This window comes from Anastrepha obliqua, chromosome 5 (genome assembly GCF_027943255.1).
Source record: "Anastrepha obliqua isolate idAnaObli1 chromosome 5, idAnaObli1_1.0, whole genome shotgun sequence".
NCBI classification, from domain to species: Eukaryota; Metazoa; Arthropoda; class Insecta; order Diptera; family Tephritidae; genus Anastrepha; species Anastrepha obliqua.
Window position 1 is genome coordinate 96,105,916 of NC_072896.1, and position 18,878 is coordinate 96,124,793.

Genomic DNA, 18,878 nt, shown 5'->3' on the forward strand with positions numbered 1-18,878 from the left:
CGAATTGACTATGAACGTCCAGAATTTGCGGGTCAAATGTGGGCAAATACTTAGAAAGTAGTTGTCGTATGTATGTATGTGCTTAAACAGGGTTTGTAAATGTTCAATATATTTGTAATATATACTTAATATATGTATGTGCTATGCGCATAAAGATTACCCAGTGAACCAATGTATAACACATGGGCTAAAGAGTCCAGCTTTATTCATCAACGTAATTCGCAATCATTCCAGCGCCACTCTAACATTTCAATACTCGTACAACTTTTGTAGAATAATTTATCGTTTGCCTCAAAATAAACCTCAGTTTCAGCGATAACCTCTTCATCCGCGGGAAGTTTCTTAGGCTGATTGAAAAACGGCCCTTAGAATGAGATCATTTATCCAACATGTTTGAAAATGCGCCAAAAGCCTTGAGAAATCATCAGTTCTGAGAAGCTTAAGAGGACCCGGTAGTCTAGAAATTTCACAAAATCAATTTTTTGTTTTTCCGATACTTCGAAAGTATAGTACCTGAAGAATATACTGTGATATTTTCATGCGGAAATTCCCAATATTATAGCATCTACAGACCATTAACTAGGTAGAGAGCGGTCCGCGCGCTCCTGTAACTCAAACTTTACACTCATTTATCTCGAAACGATTTTTTTCGCCCTGTTGTTGTCCAACAACAAAAATCGATTCACCGGAATGGTCTGACATTTTAATATGTTGTTTACAATATCAATGGATATCGGCCGTACTAGAATCTTATTATTATTTCGTATTTTTTGATTAAAAAACTGGAAAAAACCCGATAGAGAGTCAAAACCGCGCCATTTTGACAAATTTGTTTGTGTTTTTTTTTCCTAGTACCGGATATAGGCTACGGTCATACTGATTAATAATTTTTTGGGGTTTTGTGTTTCAGATGAATAGAAGAGCCAAAATGGACACCACCGTCCAGGTCCAGTTTTTCGGGAGGGTCAATTTCAGCGCCATTTTTAAAAATATTTAAAATTATCGAAATCATCGTTGAAGTTCATACAATTGGGGTTGAATATCTCCAAAACATCGATTTATTGCATTTTAACTGATAATTTGGGCTTATGAAAGGTCTGTGCACGTTTCATTCCACACAAGTTCACTGAGGACCAAAAATTCCTCGGAATTCAACATTCGAAAGGCCTCATTAAAGAGGTGAGAAAAGGCGAGAACTTCCTTTACAACATTGTAACTGGTGATAAAACGTGGTGTGTCCAACATGAACCTGAAACTAAGCGTCAAAGAGCGGAATGGAAGGCCCCAGACAAGCCAACAGGCCAAACCGTCAATGCAATTTTTTATCTTGGCGTTTTGAAGCGTTTATGCATCGCACCTGAATACCGCGAAGGAGGAAGCTGGCGCTTTTTGCATGATAACCATCAATTAATCACCGTATTCACCTGATGTGGCTCCCTGTGATTTCCACCTATTCGGGAAATTGCATGTGGCAATGAAATAAAAACGTTTTGCGTCCGTAGAGGCCATCCAAAAGACTTTTACCCACATCCTGAAAGACATTCTGGTCAATTACCTGAAACACTCTTTCGAAAGGCTTTTAGATCGCGCAAAACAGTGTATGGAGGCCATAGGGGACTATTTTGAATAAATAAACATGAAGTTATCAGAACATAGCTCCTGTCGTTTCTATTTTAGTCTTGTTTATTTTGGACTTCACCTTGTACACATGTGATTTCGCGCTGTAATGTTTCGCCATATCTCATATTCAATCATATTTAGGCATTTCGTTTGTAGTAAGATCTTCTCCCCATGCCTTCCTATTTTAGTCACACCAGCATCAATGTTGTCTTCATATATGCATTTCGGTATTAGACGTATTTGCGATTGCGGATATTGTTGTACGCGTGTCGGGGGCTTCATGAAAAAGTTGTTGAAAATACGATTAATTTTTATGGTACCTTGTGCTTCCATTTTTTTGTTACGAAGCATTCCCCACATCTTTTTCTGAGCTTCATATAGGGCATACTCCATGTTTTTTGTTAAGCATGACTCTAAAGTTTTCTTATTTTGTTTCTGAAGTGTATCTGTCCCTATTCTCCCGTATTTTCGTTGCTTTATATCATAAATAAGCTATATTTGTTTGTACAGCTAGGGTCTTCACTTCATAGGGAACTTGACAGCACAATTATAACCTCATGTATTCTTACGCTCTTGCAATCAGCAGTCGTCCTTCAGACAGCAAAGAAGTAATATTAGCGCTGAGTTTTTCTTATATCACCAACAAAATCTTAATTTGGACCAAGGCGCATTCATTAAAGGTGCCACTAGACCAACCACAATGTTATGTACGTTTGATTGTCAAAGCAAAGTATTGGGAAACTAGAAAACAAATAGTGAATTCGCCTCATTTCATTCTGAGTTGATAGCCCCATGGACAAAAAACAAATCATCTGATTTACCAACGCCACCTTTAATAGACACGCCTTGGTTTGGACCGACCTCTATTGTACAATAACTTTTTTAAAACGTGAGAAAATCAGCTGATTCCTTGTACTGTAACTGCAAAGTGTACAGATTTTTTTTTTTTTGTTGACTCGCTGTAACTTACAACTGAATAGAACAACAAAACACAGCAAACACATTTTTTTAGTGTGAAATTTCACCTTGACCACGAGCATAAACTTTAAAATGTTTGATCGAAACTTTACGAAAATCGAAAATAATGGATTTCTTTTTCCACGAATTTATATTTCATAGCCCTTTGCTACTCAAAGCGGTTCGTCAAAATGTGTAACGGAAAAAAATTCCGAAAATTTATTTCTGTGGATCCAGTTAGATCAGCGGTTGTGGCATTGTATCCACAATAACCTTTAACATCGTCTAAGTGAAAGTGAATCGCGCCCATTTCTTCATGTATTGATTGTCATTTCTCGAAGTTCGAAAATGCTCTTTGGGTGCAACTATATTTCATACGCCACTGAGTATCTCTCCAAATAATTATGCTTTTCAAATACGTACGTATGTACGAGTATGTAAACATTTTCCTTCATTTTTTTTATTACATTTTAAAATAATTTTTTATAGCAGACACACGCGTTTCGTACATTTCCGTTTAATATTTTTATATAATTTTGTAAAAAAAAACTTTTTATAACATTTTTTTATGTATTTTTTATACACCACTTTCGGCCTTTCTATTCGGTGAACTACTCGTACTACTAAATTTAACAATTGTTTGGCCCATTTACGCAAATTAAGCGATTCGCAAGCCTCTAAATTCTGTGATTACATCACAAAATGGAAATAGAAGGGGCATTAAAAGATAGCATAGCTCAATTTTACAAAAGCGTGTACGGCGTCGAGGAAGTGAATTTTGTTGACGTTTTCGAACACGATGTGAGCGAGGAGGATCAGAAGGGGATGTTATCTGTAGTTAGCGATTCCTTATCGCATATTCCGAGTACCTTCAAAGGAAAACTGATAAGCCAATTCTTGAAGGAACATCCCGAATTAAAACAGCGTTTCGAAGAAGATGAAGATGAATCTAAAGAAATAGAAATAGAAACGTCTAGTGCTTTGGAGATGTTGCACTTTCTTCCCTTGACCGAATTTGATGAAGAGTTCGAAGAAGAATCACAATCGCTTACTGAGAGTTTCACAATCTGCGATGCCGATAGACTTCTTGAAATGGTGCAAAAAAAACGACACCCTTACTTCGAACTGGCGCGCATTTATGCGATTCAGAAACTGGGCAACGACATAAACAGTTCCGTGCATGCGCACCATAAGTTAAACAAATGCAAAACGGATATCAAAATAGCGGATTATGAACATTTTCACATATTCAGTTGGTTGCAGGATCGATTTGTGGCTCGACGTCAGATGAAAGGTATTGCTTGGGTGGACATATTTCAGAAGTCACTAACCGAGCCATGCATGGAGGCCTTCAAGTTGCAAGTTGATGTTATTGAGCTGGTGCGTCTATTGAAGCCGATATTATTGAGTTTCTATGCTGAGGATAAGAAATTTGTAGCGAATGCAAGGCGGACTATAACGTAAGTTAACGGGCGACGAGAAAGGTAGACGACAGGAGAGGTTATTTTTTTTCGATATAAAAGTACTGTTCATATTACAAAAAAAAAACATATAATTCAAAGGTTCATAATTTGTATCAAGGCGCATTCATTAAAGGTGGCGGCACTAGACCAACAACAATGTTCTGTACATGTGATTGTCAAAGCAAAGTATTGGGAAACTAGAAAACAAAAAATGAATTCGCCTTGTTTCATTCTGAGCTGACAGTCTCATGGACACGGCGAAAGAAACAAAAAAAAAAAACAAATCAGCTGATTTATCAACACCACCTTTAATAGACTCGCCTTGGCCGAAAGTCACATGGACACGGCGAAAGAAAAAAACGAATCAGCTGTTTTATCGATACGACCTTTAATACATTCGGTTTGGTTTGCACAAAATTAAAAAGAAAGTTCTACAAATTTTCAAACTTTTTATCAGAATTTTCAGCAAAATTGTGGGTATGCAGCTGTGTTGCCTATTCAAAGTAGCTCAAAATTCGCGTCGATTTTTGACAATTTTTTTTATTTTTTTTTTTTTTGTTGCGGGGTTATGTGTCTTCTGCCATATACAAAAATTTCGAGCATTCGTTATATAGAGCAAATGCGCACTACCGTTAGGGGAAAAAATTGTAAATTATTAATCTAATTTGCATTACATTTTACAGTTTTTCTTTGATAAGGGCGAAAATGCAAGCCAAGCCGCTGAAATTGTGAACGGTGTTTGAGGTACCGATACTATAATGGCAATTTATGTGCAATTTTGGTTTCGTTGATACGTCGGCATGCATCTTTGGTGTTAAAAAAAATGTCGATAATATCGAAAATGTTGATAAAATCACAGAAATAATCGAAGTTGACCGCCATGTTAGTAGTCGTAGAGTTTTTTGTACATCTTTGTTCAGTCCACTCGGGAGCATAGGGCCTCGACAAGACTCTCCCATCGTACACCGTTCTGTGTTGTTTTTTTTCGCACTGTCCCATGAGATGTCGGCATCTGCTAGTTCGCGCAGCATCGACCTTGCTCAATGTGTGACCTATCCATCGCCACTTTCTGCGTTTGATTTGCCTAAGGATGGGTTCCTCGTGCGTTAATCTCCACAGCGCGTCGTTGCTGATGGTGTTCGGCCAGAATCATCTGTAGAATTATGCGGAGGCATTTGTTGACGAAAGATTGTAGCCTCTGTGTAATGGTGTTGGAGTCCAGTCATGTTTCACTTCCGTACAACAGTGCTAACTTCTCACTAATTTGCGGATTCGCCGTACTGTGTGCAGTCGCCCGAACGCCGCCCTTGCTTTGTTTAAAATTTAATGAGCTGTACAACTTTATTAAAATTTCATAAGCTATAAAACTGCGTACCACAATTTTTTCTAAAAGTTTTGGGTTTTTTTTCTAAAAAATTTGTAAACCGTTTCTAATTTTTGTATAAAGTTGGAAATTTAGATTTAGATGAGAGAAGTTAGGAAATGAACAATGCTTGGTAAAAAACATAATTCACATTGAGGAAAATGTCCGAACTGCTGAAAATCTTAAGGTCCTGTAGCTTTGCGCGGGCTGTATTTATGATTTACGTTTCCTACTGGCTCAAAAAACAAAAAAGCAGTTTTCAGTTAGACGTATTTATCAAAATTTTTCAATTGTCTTAAATCTGCATACATTCAAGAAACTGAAGTGGTTTAACCGTTAGATGTTTTTTGAATTTGGTATGCTGGAAGAATTTTTTTTTGTTTCTCTTTTTTCCTTCTTCACTCCTCTCGGGAGCATAGGGCCTCGACAAGACTTCTCTTGCGTTGGTTTCGTTTATCTGTTTTGATTTCTCACAGGGTAGGTGATTAGCCTGCCGTTACCCGTCCTTAGTGGTGGTAATGCCCACCTATCGTTGCTTAGGAACAACGCCTTCTTATTGCTTGGAGCGCCATCTGTGTTTCACATTTTTCTGCAGAAGGAACGCACTGATGGTTGAGGACTTCGCTAAATTTGGTGTACCTGCGATATTACCGCGGTGGCCCGCTTCCTCTTGCTGGCGCCACTGATGCAATGTGTACCTGTTTGTTTTCTGCTTGAATGGCTACGTTTTTGGGTTTTGAGGAATGAGATTTTTTTTTGTTTTTTTTTTAGAAAGTAGGTAAATTTGGAAAAGTGCGAGGCCCGTGCTTTACGTGGGATTCGAACCCACAAGCTCTAGGATGGCAGGCTAGTGCACTTGCGCTAGACTACCGAGGCTACCACGCTGAAAGAAATACAACAATTTTAAACTTTGGTTTATAAAAAAACAAAAAAATATATTTATTTATATGAACTGAATGGTCCAATCTTTGATTTACACGTTTCTTTATGAGTCTTCTGCATGTCACGTACAAGCATACAGTTTTGCTAAATTTTACCTAGAATATCCCTCTTACATACATTGATTTTACACAAGGTTGCGCGAAATTAATCACCCTAGCGGAACATTTATAATTTTTGCAAATGGCCTCAGCCATATTCGACTCTTGTGAACTCAAGATTTCCATCATACAAATAAATTTTTTTATTAATTGTAGTAAAAAGTCGTCCAAAAACAAATTAGGAGGATTAATTTTGCGCCATCTTGCATTCAAACATACATATAAAAAATCTTGTATTTCCACCTCTTATCAGCGCTGCCTACAATCTGCTCAATATGCACAATAAAATTGAGCGAGAGCTGGAAGAGAGCATTGCTCTTTTTTGTGAGAAAATCAATGCGTTAACCAACACTGCTTTGAATCGCGGAACTGAAGGCCGTGATATTGTCAAAAACTACTTGGAACAGGAAACAATGGCGGCTCGATGTGAGTATAAAATACGCCTTTACCAAAATACTTTTATTCTACATACACACACACACATATATATATATATAAATGTGTATGTATATATGTATTAGCATAAATCTTTTTATTCACTTCCCCCACAGTTCGTGATCCCATAGTGCTTCGTTATCAATTAAATTACGCGCAGGACAGGGTCGCTGATTGGCAGGATTACCTTGAGATCAAAGAAGGAGATCTGAAATTAGAATTGAAGAAAGCTAAGCAGAAGAAGTCTATTGAAATGTATCGCTACCGGTGCACGCTGCAGTCTATGTATGTGACAATAGAGGTTTGTTAGGCGCCCATCGAAGAAGGAAAGTGTCTTCGCCAAGCATCAATCGCTCAACTGGTTTATTGTTAGCCTAATTTTAGGCGCAAGAGATCAGCATAATTCGCAGTACTTAGCGCAGCAATTGATTTTTAAGGCACTACTAACTTCTCCTATTACACGCACGCATACACACACAAAGATATAAAATATTTAATGTTTACTGGCGTTTATTTAGGACTGCAAAGGTCGATTAGCTACAATGACCGAGGAATACGACCGTCGGCTAAACGAAGCTAACGAAACAAATGCAATACTGAAAATAAATCTTGGTCACATGAAGATGCAGCGAGAGTTTTACGAAACGGAAAGAAAATACATGAAAGCAAAAGTTCGTAAAATGTTGGAGCGCGAGGCAAGCGAAGCTATGGAGATGAAGACGCGTTTGGAGGAAAAGCCTTCACAACTTCCGCCGCTGTCACGAAGTAAGACAGTAAGTCGTATGAACACAAGAAATGAAAAACGGCATCCTTCCTAATAAGTAAAAAAAAGGAAATGCTTGCACTGTAAATTATGGAAATAAATAGAAAAAATGTATAGAAATAAATTCAAATATACCAAATGAAAGCAGAAGCGGTTTATTAGTGGTTTATTTTGAAAGCTGCGCGATCTTAAATGGAAATAAAAATAGTCAGGTATGAAGGAAAGTGTCTCAATCTATGAATAGAAGCAGAAAGTGTCTCAATCTATGAATAAAAGTGGATGTGTGTGGGTGCATGGATTTAAAGCGCTCACCCGATAATTATGAAATTTTTACAGTAAGTTTTTTTTACAGTAGGTGTTTTTATATCCTTTTCCACTCCGCTCGGGAGCATAGATCCTCGACAAGACTCTTCCATCGTACATGGTTTTGAGTTTTTATTTTTGCACCATCCCATGTGATGTTGGCATCTGCTAGCTCGCGCAACATTGACCTTCTCCATATAATGTTTGGCCGACCACGACTTCTGCTCCCCTGCGGGTTCCAGTCCACTGTCATTCTCGTGTTGTTATCTAGTAAGCGTGTGATCTATCTATCGCCTTCAACTCACTTAAGCCAGCGTTTGATCCAGCTCTCGAAACATTTCTGGAACTATGTTTTCCGTGTAACCCACAGAGCTGCCTTCGATGTTTCCATTTCTTCCTTTCGGCTGTTAAATGCGCTTTCCGTAGCGGTTTTTTGACTCGATTAAATAGGAAAGTATCACAGGAAGCCATAGCAGATAAACTTGATGGCTATTGAATGCTAATCGTTTCGTTCTTGGTGAAAAATGCGTGGATACCGATGGCACTGTATGGTGCGCCGTGCAAAATGCACGAGTTGTTTTTCCACAAATCCGATCTTTTTTGGCGAACTGCTTCACGTAAATGCCCCATAAGGCCTAAATAATAGCTCCTATTATTTCTCTAATCTTCTGACAAATTCGTTGTGTACAGTACCGTCGTAAAGCATAAAAATCGTGAGCATCGATTCCATTTTTGACTGAATACGTGGTGATTTTGTTCTTTGCCTTGGTTTATTCGAAGGTCTCCACTCACTCGCCTGATGTCAGGATTGAACACCGAACTCATAAGCCAACGCCTCGCATTCAGCAATGATGCGTTTGAGGAATGTTGAGTCGGCTTCAGCCTTGGAAATCTTGTCTTTGGCGATATCAACGTGGCATGAAATTCAGGTCCATTGAGACACATTTTTGCAGCAACACGACGCAACCTCAAATCATTTACTACAATATTCTGAACGGATCCATAAGCAATGTTCAAGTCCTCTGCCGTCAGGTTCTCTGTGATGGTTAATTTGCGATTGTTGATCAACTTTTCTTTCATTTTATTGATGTTTTGTGCAGTTTTCGATGTCGATGGCCTGTCACAACGTTCATCATCCTCGATGGAGAAAGAATCAGCTCTTCTAAAGCGTTCATGCCACTTGTAAATCGGATGTTTGTTTAGAGTACCATTACCGAAACAGTTTCCCAATTTTAACGCAAAATTTAATACAAACTCGTTGTTGAAAGTTCAAATCCTTTTTAAAACTGTAAAAAACCGAAAACGCGTGCAGAGGTAGATTAACTCAAGACGGCGGAACTTTTACAAATGTCAAGCAATGGCGATAAAATTTTGATATGAATGTTAATCAAAGATGTGGCAACCTAAAAAAATACAGAACTCACTTTGGTTAGGTTAGGTTTGACAGCCGCATTGCACATAGATACAGCGATGCCACTTTGACCACGAAACGGGCCCGTTGTGGGCTACATTTCTCCTTCCATATTGAACCCTCCTGAGCTTTTGACAAAGAGTAAAAGGTTGTTGATACCTAAAGTGTATAGATTATCTATATTCGTTAAGAAGTAGGATCTTAAACATCAGTTCCTGCTTCTGGCTAGAGCCGGGCATGTGCAAAAAAGGTGTTGAATTGTTTCCAACTCCTCCTCATTCCTGTAGCTACGACAGAAATCATGCATGTAAACGCATAATCTCCTTGCGTACTTTCCTATGAGACAATGTGCTGTGAGAGCCTTTACTAAGGTCCTGATTTGAAGACTAGTCAATTTTATAATACTCTTGGATAAACATAGATTTAGCCTTGGCCATGTTTGCCTAGAAATTTCACAGGTATTGACGCTAATCTATCTTTGACTGATTGAACTGATTAGTGCGTCCATAACAAGAAGCTTACAAGTTGCGAGAAGTACCCCCATAAAATTACTTACGCTTGGAATACAGGTATCTCCTCTTGGAAGTTGGTTAGCTCTACAGTTCCCTGGTATACCTCTGTTACCTGGAACCCAGCATAAGATAATACGATATTGTTTGGTTATCTCATTAAGAAATTGGCGACAATTAATGTTATTTGGAAATCATCCAGAGCCCGTAGGGCAGCTTGGCTGTCTGATAGAATGTAGATATCTGTTGATGATATTCTGTTTATCTCTAACCATTTTAAGCCTTCATGAATAGCGTTTATTTCCGCTTAAAAACAATACAGTGATCTGGTAGTTTAAAGGACTCACTGTTAAAAAGCTCTTCGCAATATAACCCTGATCCTACACCGGTGTTCATTTTAGATCCGTCCGTGTATGTAGATCTTAACGGGTCTGTTGGCTGATGGATCTGCTTCAAGCCATTCCAGTCTAGAAGGGATTTTCATTAAGAAATTCCTTTCGAAGCAGAGAATGGGAGGGTGATAATCACAATTATTGTGTATATCCGCATAGGAGTCTAAGGTAGTTGAATGTGCATGTGCGGTAGTCTACCATTGTGAGCTTGCTCTGAACCTTGAAGCGGAACAGGTCGCTGAGTATTTGCAGAAGAGATCTAGATGTGGCAGATGTAATATGATATCCAAAGCCATGGATGGCGTGGTTTTCATGATTACCACACAACATTTCCACATAGAGGAATGGGTCTGACGACAGCAGTGTAAATCCAACGAGCCACCTTAGGTTTAACTTTAGGTTAAGGTCTTACTTAAAGATCTTGAGCATTTTGTATTAGGCCTCTTAATGTAGAAACAAATTTACGAGAAACAGCAATAACAACATCATCGGCGTAAGCTATCACCTTACAATCCACCGATTTCAGTATTAACAGAAGTTTATTTACAACTGCGTTCCATAAAAACGGTGAGAGGACTCGACCTTGCGGTATACTTCTACTCACCAATCTCCTAAGCACCAATTCTCCTAGCCTCGCTTCAATGATTCTGTCAATGAAGCCTACCAAGCCCGGTTCTACCCCAAGATCAGTGAGTGCTGCAGTGATTGCCCCCCTTTCATCATTGTTGAAGGCCCCTTCAATATCAAGAAAAGTAAATAAAGTAAATTCCTGTTTATGCAATTAACTCTCAGCCGTGTAAATAAGATTATGTAGAGTTGTCTCTACCGATTTCTCTTTCGTGTAGGCATGTTGTGACGTAGACATTTCATCTATAGTTAGGCTTGAGTGAAGTTCTATCAACCGCTCTAAAGTTTTCAGTAGGACAGAACTCTTGACTTAGATCGTCACCTGGCGGTTGTTACGGGAACTTTTTGATCAAGGTGGCATCAAGCAAGGCAAACGTAGCATTTGGCTTCTACCACATAAAGAATTCTCAAATCTTCTTCCTACCACTCGCTGGCCAATGTGTCATCGGATGTCTTAACAACTGAATGGAAATAATATCTCCGTGTGATTCTAAGGTTATTATTTTATGTAAAGTAAATTATTTTAATTTAACCTTATTTTTCTGACGATGACGCAAGGTGTTGCCTCATATTTGTGGCACGCATTATGAATATAACAAAAAGCGAGGAAGGCTTGTACAGTTTGTTGCAACCATGCCTTTATCTACTTGCTTGAAATTTCATTATTCAATTTAGTTTAGTGTTTCATGTTCCATTGTACAAGAATTCAATATACAAAACTTCAATATTTTCAAAACCTCAAAATAATCGTAGGTCATCATCTTTATTTGTGAGGCGAAGATACAGCAATTCAGTAACTACATATATTTTTTCATACTTTTTGCTGGTTTTATCAAGGTACTGGCTTTATATGAATATATTTGTGGGCATACAAAAATAATCTAATCTATTCCAAGGCAGATTCGGCTATTCTAGAATTTAGTCTGCAATTTCGAGGTAGTATTCTGGTGCATATTTTCATTTGCTCTCCATCAACAAATTTGATTTGGACAAATATCCTAATATGATTGCTGCTTCCCAACACAAATTATCGCCACTAACTTTTAATCAAAGCTCCGCAGCCCTCGTAGATCCAACACAACGTTTCCGATTCCTTAAATGTGTGGCGATAGCAAAATTATTTGAAAGTATGCAGCAGAGATTTTCAGTGTTTCTAAATGGACTTGTTTGCCTTGAACCAGAGTCTGAGAATGTAAAAACACCACACAACCTGTTCAGCTGGTCCTCAAAAGATTTCATTAAAAGACGACAAATGTCGAATATGTTTTGGTTCAAAGTATTTACAATGGAATTGTCGCGAGCCTGTTTGGAAATACGAAAACTCCAAGTAGACATGAGCGAAGTAATGAAACTCACAAAATTGGTATATGACGATTACAGAGGACTCGAGGTAAATCTGGCGCAGAGGTTAAAGTAAGTTTAACAAAAGAAACAAAAACAAATATTTTTTGCACTGTTACTATGGCCGTCGGAGCTGATTATATTTTTGTCGTTAGTTCCGGTATTCGGTACCCTTTGCCGTCATTAAATATTGTAAAAGGTTTTCTAACAGCAGTAGAGCATCAGCGCGGTCCTGTGCTGAAAAAATTCCTCATTAATAACCGTCTATTATCTAAGGGTAACAAAACCGCAGTTCTCGCATTTGGTAGCTATTCTTACCGGACATTGCCCGTTAGGTGTTCATTCGGTGAGATTTGGGATTGCCTCAAGTCTTTTTTGAGGAGGCTGTCTGGAGGACGAGATGGAATCATCTCAGCTGTCCTGCTTTCGTCGTGCAACGATTTAGACATCTGTGTTCTCACTTTTTTGTTACACTTGCGAATATTCCGGGTTCAAATATCACACATCTGGAGAAGTTCATCAGTAGCTTCTTCTCTTCTTAATTGGCACTATAACCGCTTACGTGATTTTGGCCGAGTTTCTTTCTTTCAGTCGTTTCTTTCTCGTGCTAACCGGCGCCAGTTAGACACACCAAGTGAAGCCAAGTCTTTCTCCACCTGATCTTTCCAAAGCAGAGGAGGCATCCTCTTCCTCTGCTACCACCAGCTGTTACCACATCGAATACTTTCAGAGCCGGAGCGTTTGTATCCATTCGGATGACAGTGTAGGCGATGGATCTTTATTCGCTGCTGTCTATGTTGCCGTAAAGCTCATACAGCTCATCGTTCCATCGTCTGGAATATTCGCCGTTGACAACGTGCAATGGCCCAACAATCTTACGCAGAATCTTTGTCTCGAACACTCTAAGCGTCGCTTCATCGGAAGTTGTCATCGTCCAAGCTTCTGCGCCATACGTTAGGGCGGCATTAGTAGCTTGAAGTGGTTAATACGAACGTAAATAGCCACTGTTGGTCGTTATCCCCTAATCCAAAGCCTATTCTTCAACAAATTTTGGATAAATTGGTAAATTTTCACCTCTGAAAGCAATTTCTTAATAAAGAAAATTTACTCCCGCAAAATATTCAGAGCGATCGGTTTCTCGAACAAAAATTGTACTAGTGCATGGTATATAAGATCTTATGGTTCCGCGCAGGAACAAAGGACCATAACAAAGTTCTTCCGTTAATTTCTTTCGGACGCCAATCACTTAAATTCGTTCCAACTTTTGTTAGTGATGGTCTGCCTCTGCGTCAGCTTCCTTACCTCTAGGTTTCTTGCTATCTCCGTTTCCAAGGCTCTTCTCCAGGTTAGCGTTGGTCTGCCTCTGTGTCAACTTCCTTGAATCCTGGGTACATTTGATTGAGTTACGGGAGATGTTCGGATTTCTGCTTAAAAAATGACCCTCACCCTCAAAAAGTCACCCTCACTTCCTTGTGAGTATTTTCGTTCGTATTGGAGTTTGTAAGTTCCCGTTGGATATGGTGTTGGGCCAGAAGATGCAAACAACTGTGCGAAGGCAACGGTTGTGGCTGCAAGATTCCTGTTTCTTGAATTCGTCCAAATGCCTCACCCACTTTTTTTGCACTGCAATTTTTGAGGAGGAGTTGGAGGATGAGTGCGTGGCACAAAAATTGACAAGACCTTTTGGAAATGGCAACTAGACCGGAAACTAATATAATTCCACTGTTGTGGGATTTAGGCATTAGAAGATTTACTAGCAGTTGTAATTTAAATTAAAAAAAAAATGGAATTGTTTTTCTAAGCCACTGTTATTTTTTCGAGTTTGGTTGTAACAGGTTTTAGGCTTCGTTGTCTCTAAAAAATTAAACTAAAGAAATCTGTGATCCATAGAGCCGCGTACGACTTCCTCAGGTTTACTGATAAACTCGAAAAAGAATTGGAAGATAGTTTGGAGGCAGAAAATCAGTTATCTGCTGCTTATTTTGCAAAAGTCTTCCAGAGAGAGGAACAAGAAGAGCGTAATGAAAGAATTAGTGCGTTGGAATATGTCTTGTTTGAAGCCGATGGTAAGTATGATGACGCACACACACACATACACACATGAGCTCATACTTAGTTTACCCTACTCCTCAGTTCATGTTCCTATAAAATTGCGCTACCAACTACGCTACTATAATCATAATGTCGAGCAATTCGAGGACAAAAAATTAATAGAACAGAATGCAATTAAAAAGCAAATCGAACAAATTGAAAAACAAATGCGTACGGAGCGTTATTGCTCACAGTGTACGGTGGATGCGCTCTATGCAGAAACGAATGTAAGTATGTAACTGCAAAAAAATTTAAAAATTAAAAAACCAAAATTTTTGAAAATTTAAAAAACTATATATAAAAATATATAAAAAAAATATAAAGTAAAAAAAAAACATAAAAAAATAAAAAATAAAAAAAGTAAAAAATAAAAAAATAACAAAAAAGTGAAAAAGTTAAAAAAAAACTAAATAAAAATATAAAAAAATTGTAAACTTTATTTGCAACTTCCTAATTTTTTATTTGTAACCTTCATGGCAGAAATTCAGGAGCCGTATCGAGGAGATGGGCGTTCGGTTTGCCAAGGAGCACGACGATTTGGAAAATCAAATAGCTTACAAACGCACGAATATGGATAAAATGCGTACACAGCGAAGTTATCTGGAAGAGCAAATTCGTCGTTTTAAGGAAGAGATCGCCCACTTACGTTTGATGGAAATCAAAGAAGCTGAGCAATTGCAGCGTGCGAGGGAGGAGAATGAGGTAATTGCGTTACACTTTGTTTACAATAAATGTATATACAGGGTGCTTTATCTGCATGTACTTGACACAGGATAGGTTGAACTGGTTGACTTGTAGATACGTATAGAATGGTTCGGTTCATAGTTAACTATGAATAATTTTGAACAACTTTGATATTTTTTACTCAACTTGATACTTCCATCGCGTTTTAGAAACCCCTGTGCAGTAAAATTTGAACCACGGAGCGGGCACAGCCACAGAACGTGCAGAAAGTGTGGCGTTTTATTTTTAAAATAACTATTCAAATATCTTAACTGAGCGCGCGTACATTTCACTCTTTCTAAATAAACCAAATTGTGGGTTCTGGGCACTTTAATCCGTGCATTAGCAACTTTTGTATGATACTAAAGTTACTGGTGTTGTGCGTGCGCTGCGAACATTAGCGTGTCCATCTATTTTTCAAGGAAGACGAAAGCCACTAACTGTCAGTGGTCAATGGTAACGAATTTTTGCAACTATTAATCGAGGCAGCTTATTTGGAGGATTATTGGTTCGCTATAGTGGCTAGCAGAAAGAGCTACGAGTAAGGAGCTGGAAGCAGGCAAAGTACATTGCGCGCAGTGCAGCAATGAGGCTGAACGCTTTAAGTAGGTGGTCAAACACAGACTATGGCCACGGTAAAAGTCTGGATGGCACGTTGGGGCTTACCGGACAGGTGCACTATACAGTCCCGCCTATACTTGCCACTACAACGTTCGTGACTCTCCTATCCTCGAGGGAAGAGTGGGAACGGGACGTTGTAAGACTGGGCGAGTCCATCATGTATACACAGATGGCTCAAAGCTCGATGGCAGAGTGCGCGGAGGTGTATATTCCGATCATTTGTGGATCTCCTCCAGCTTTCGGCTTCCCATCTACTGTAGTGTCTTTCAGGCTGAACTGATAGCAATAATGAACGCCGTGACACTGGTACATACCTCGAGATAATATCAGCATTTTCACTGATAGTCAGGCGGTGATAAAATCTTTCACAAAACATTCGACAACCTTCAATGTAGCCATGAAATGCCGCGCTTCTCTTAACGAAATGGCTGAGTTATTTCTTCTAATAATAAAATGGGTTCCTGGCCATTGTGACATTGAGGGGAACTGCGAAGCCGATGAACTAGCGAAAATCGGCTCCAAATTGACTGATGAGTACATAGACAATGATATAGGTATACCCTAGCAAACATGTATCCGCGAGGAAAGTGTAAGAGTAGCGAATGAAAGATGGCGTAATGAAGCCACTTGCAAAATCACTCGACAGCTGTGGCCGACTATCAATGCTAAACGCACGAAACTTCTACTAAGAAGAGATAAGCACAGTCTTAACACACTGATTTCAGTTATTACGGGGCATTGCCTAATCGGTAATCACGCCCAGAGAATGGGTGTGCAAACACATGACTTCTGCAGAAGTTGTCTAGATGAGGAAGAGAAGGAAGAAACGATCCCCCATCTTCTGTGTCACTGTCCTGCTATATCTAGACGTAGGCTCGCCATTTTGGGCAGACAATTCTTTAATGAATTAGAAGATCTCGGCTCTGTCGAAATTAAGGATCTTACGAAATTTTTGAAAAGTACACATTGGTTTCAAGAGGGATAAGGGATAGTTCCACACGCGGCATCACAATGGGCCATGAGCCTGAGTGTGTCCTAAAGTGGACAACCACTTCAACCTAACCTAACCTAACCTAGGGGCTGGAAGTCTATTGCTATGAACCGTAAATATTGGAAGAGGATTGTGGACGAAACTAAAGCTCACCCTGATCTGTAATCGCTACATAATGATGATGATTGTTTCCTACAGGATAGCTGTTGAGCCATACAGCGCGGCACAGGATGGCGCTTACATCCTTTTTGCGCTTTTAGCCGAGCTCCTCCTATTTATGCTGTACGTTTTGATGTTTTTTCACAAACCCTTGGTCATAATTTCCTTGGCTGCTCTAAATATTTTACGGGTACAAATTTCCTTCATTAAAAAATTGCTGTCCGAGATGAAAATTTACAAATTTATTGAGGATTTGCCGGTCTGTTCAGCAAAAATTATTGCTAATGCTAAGAAATAGTTAACAAAAGGTGAATCAAGCGTTCGAAGCTAAAGCTAAAACAAGTATTTGGAGCGTGACACATCATTCTATATATCGTAAAAAATATTCGAGGTGCGCTAATTGGGAGTTCGGCCGAGCTTCTCCTCCTGTTTGTGGAGTGGGTCTTGATGTTTTTCCACAAATGGAGGGACCAACAATTTTACGCCACCTCTGAATGGCAGATGGTTTTTTATAAAATTCCTTTTCATGCTAGAAATACACTCAGAGGTTTGCCATTGCCTGCTGAGAGGCGACTGCTATTAAAAAAATCTTTTTCTACCATTTCATGTTTCATGAACCTACTGAATACAATGCCCCCTGTGCGGCTCATCTCCAACTAGCCTCCTGGAAAGCCTAAATTGACAGTGGCAAAATTTATTTTGCTAGGCTGCTTAAAGGTGTACACTTTTCCGCAATAAACGTCAAATACTCGAATCTCTAAAGGCCAGTATTCGCGAGGAAATCGACGCCACAATCCAAAAGGTTTAGAAAGTTGCAGAAAACAGAGCTCAATGTGCGTTACTGCAAATGTTGTCCAACTTCTGTATATTTTTTACGGTCATTGATCCAATTAATTGTATTATATCCAATAAAATTTTAACTGGAGGAAATCGAAATTCATGAATTTGTCACTAAATTAATCATAGCTTTTAGGTGTCAAGTATAGACGAAACACCCTGTAGTTGTTTGTATCATACTTACATATACCATAATTTGGTTTGTCAAAATAAAAATTAAATGCTTTATAGATGGAAAACGAAGCTAAATTGCTGGGAAAGAAGAAGAAGGAACAACGAAAGCAGCTAAAAAAGAAGAAATAGATATCACTCGCAAATACAATTTCCAGCTTTGGTTCTGTATAATAGGTGTTATACGCCAGCTTTTATAATAAACTATGAAAAAAAAATTTATAACACATTTTTTTTTTTATAAATACTAAAAAAAAAAATTAAAGAAATAATGGCAGAATCGTAATCAAGCCAATCGGCCTGATCAGTGTGCGCGTTTGCATGACTAGCAAAACATTTGGAGTTGCGGACTGTGACTAATTACATTTTGCTAAATGCACCATTCTTGATAAATTACAGATGTATTTTTAAAGCAACTTTACCTAGTAAGTATTTCCGGAACCTATATTTAAAATACATCGGTGTTAGATGTTGAAAAAGCCTACTTTTTTCGCGCATTGCCCCAATTACTCTGTGATATCCTGTCTTAAACGGTATGCTAAGATGTGTTTCATGTCATATTAGTCCTGGACACACCGATACAAACCTTTGAGCGAGTTATTGCTCATAATCACACCATTTTGAAAATAAAATTTTTATCCCACAAATTTTACTTTTCCTCTACTTGTACTTCAAATTCTATAGCTAGTAACCCAGTGTCTTGGTAAGGGAGCCTATTTGTCAAGAGGAAACAAGAAAGCTGCTTAATGAGCAAACCTTTAATAATTCAATTATGGCAATTGCGCAGATTTAAACATTTTGCGTAGTGCTGAGGTATTGAAATGTGCAAGTTTTATAATTTAAAAATCAACTCAAATGCTTTTGCCGGGCATTTTAAGGATCTAGGCCATTGTACCATAGAAATTTTAAAAATTGATATTTTTATGGTCAAAATATGCTCTAATAACTTAAATAGAACATATATAAGGCGGCGCAAAATTAAACACCCTATCGGAAAATTTATAATTTTTGCAAATGGCGTCCAATCTTATTTGACACTTCTGAAGTATACAGCTGTAGAA

General features: G+C 38.6%; 2 protein-coding genes across 3 annotated transcripts; both read left to right on the forward strand.

The window, feature by feature from the left end:
* Positions 1-3,070: 3,070 nt before the first annotated feature.
* LOC129249285 (uncharacterized) lies at positions 3,071-7,784 on the forward strand. The gene is made up of 4 exons (XM_054889002.1): positions 3,071-4,037; positions 6,697-6,869; positions 6,995-7,179; positions 7,397-7,784. Exons 1-4 carry the CDS (start codon positions 3,280-3,282, stop codon positions 7,694-7,696), a joined length of 1,416 nt encoding a protein of 471 aa, XP_054744977.1. The 5' UTR covers positions 3,071-3,279; the 3' UTR covers positions 7,697-7,784.
* Positions 7,785-11,588: 3,804 nt separating this feature from the next.
* On the forward strand, positions 11,589-18,042 carry LOC129248011 (uncharacterized). 2 transcript variants are annotated; one of them, XM_054887411.1, is made up of 6 exons: positions 11,589-11,720; positions 11,780-12,296; positions 14,115-14,290; positions 14,358-14,542; positions 14,796-15,017; positions 17,878-18,042. In XM_054887411.1, exons 2-6 carry the CDS (start codon positions 11,887-11,889, stop codon positions 17,947-17,949), a joined length of 1,065 nt encoding a protein of 354 aa, XP_054743386.1. In that variant the 5' UTR covers positions 11,589-11,720; positions 11,780-11,886; the 3' UTR covers positions 17,950-18,042. The 2 variants fall into 2 exon arrangements, with proteins under 2 accessions (XP_054743386.1, XP_054743385.1); XM_054887410.1 differs by having other exon boundaries at positions 11,784-12,296.
* Positions 18,043-18,878: the final 836 nt, after the last annotated feature.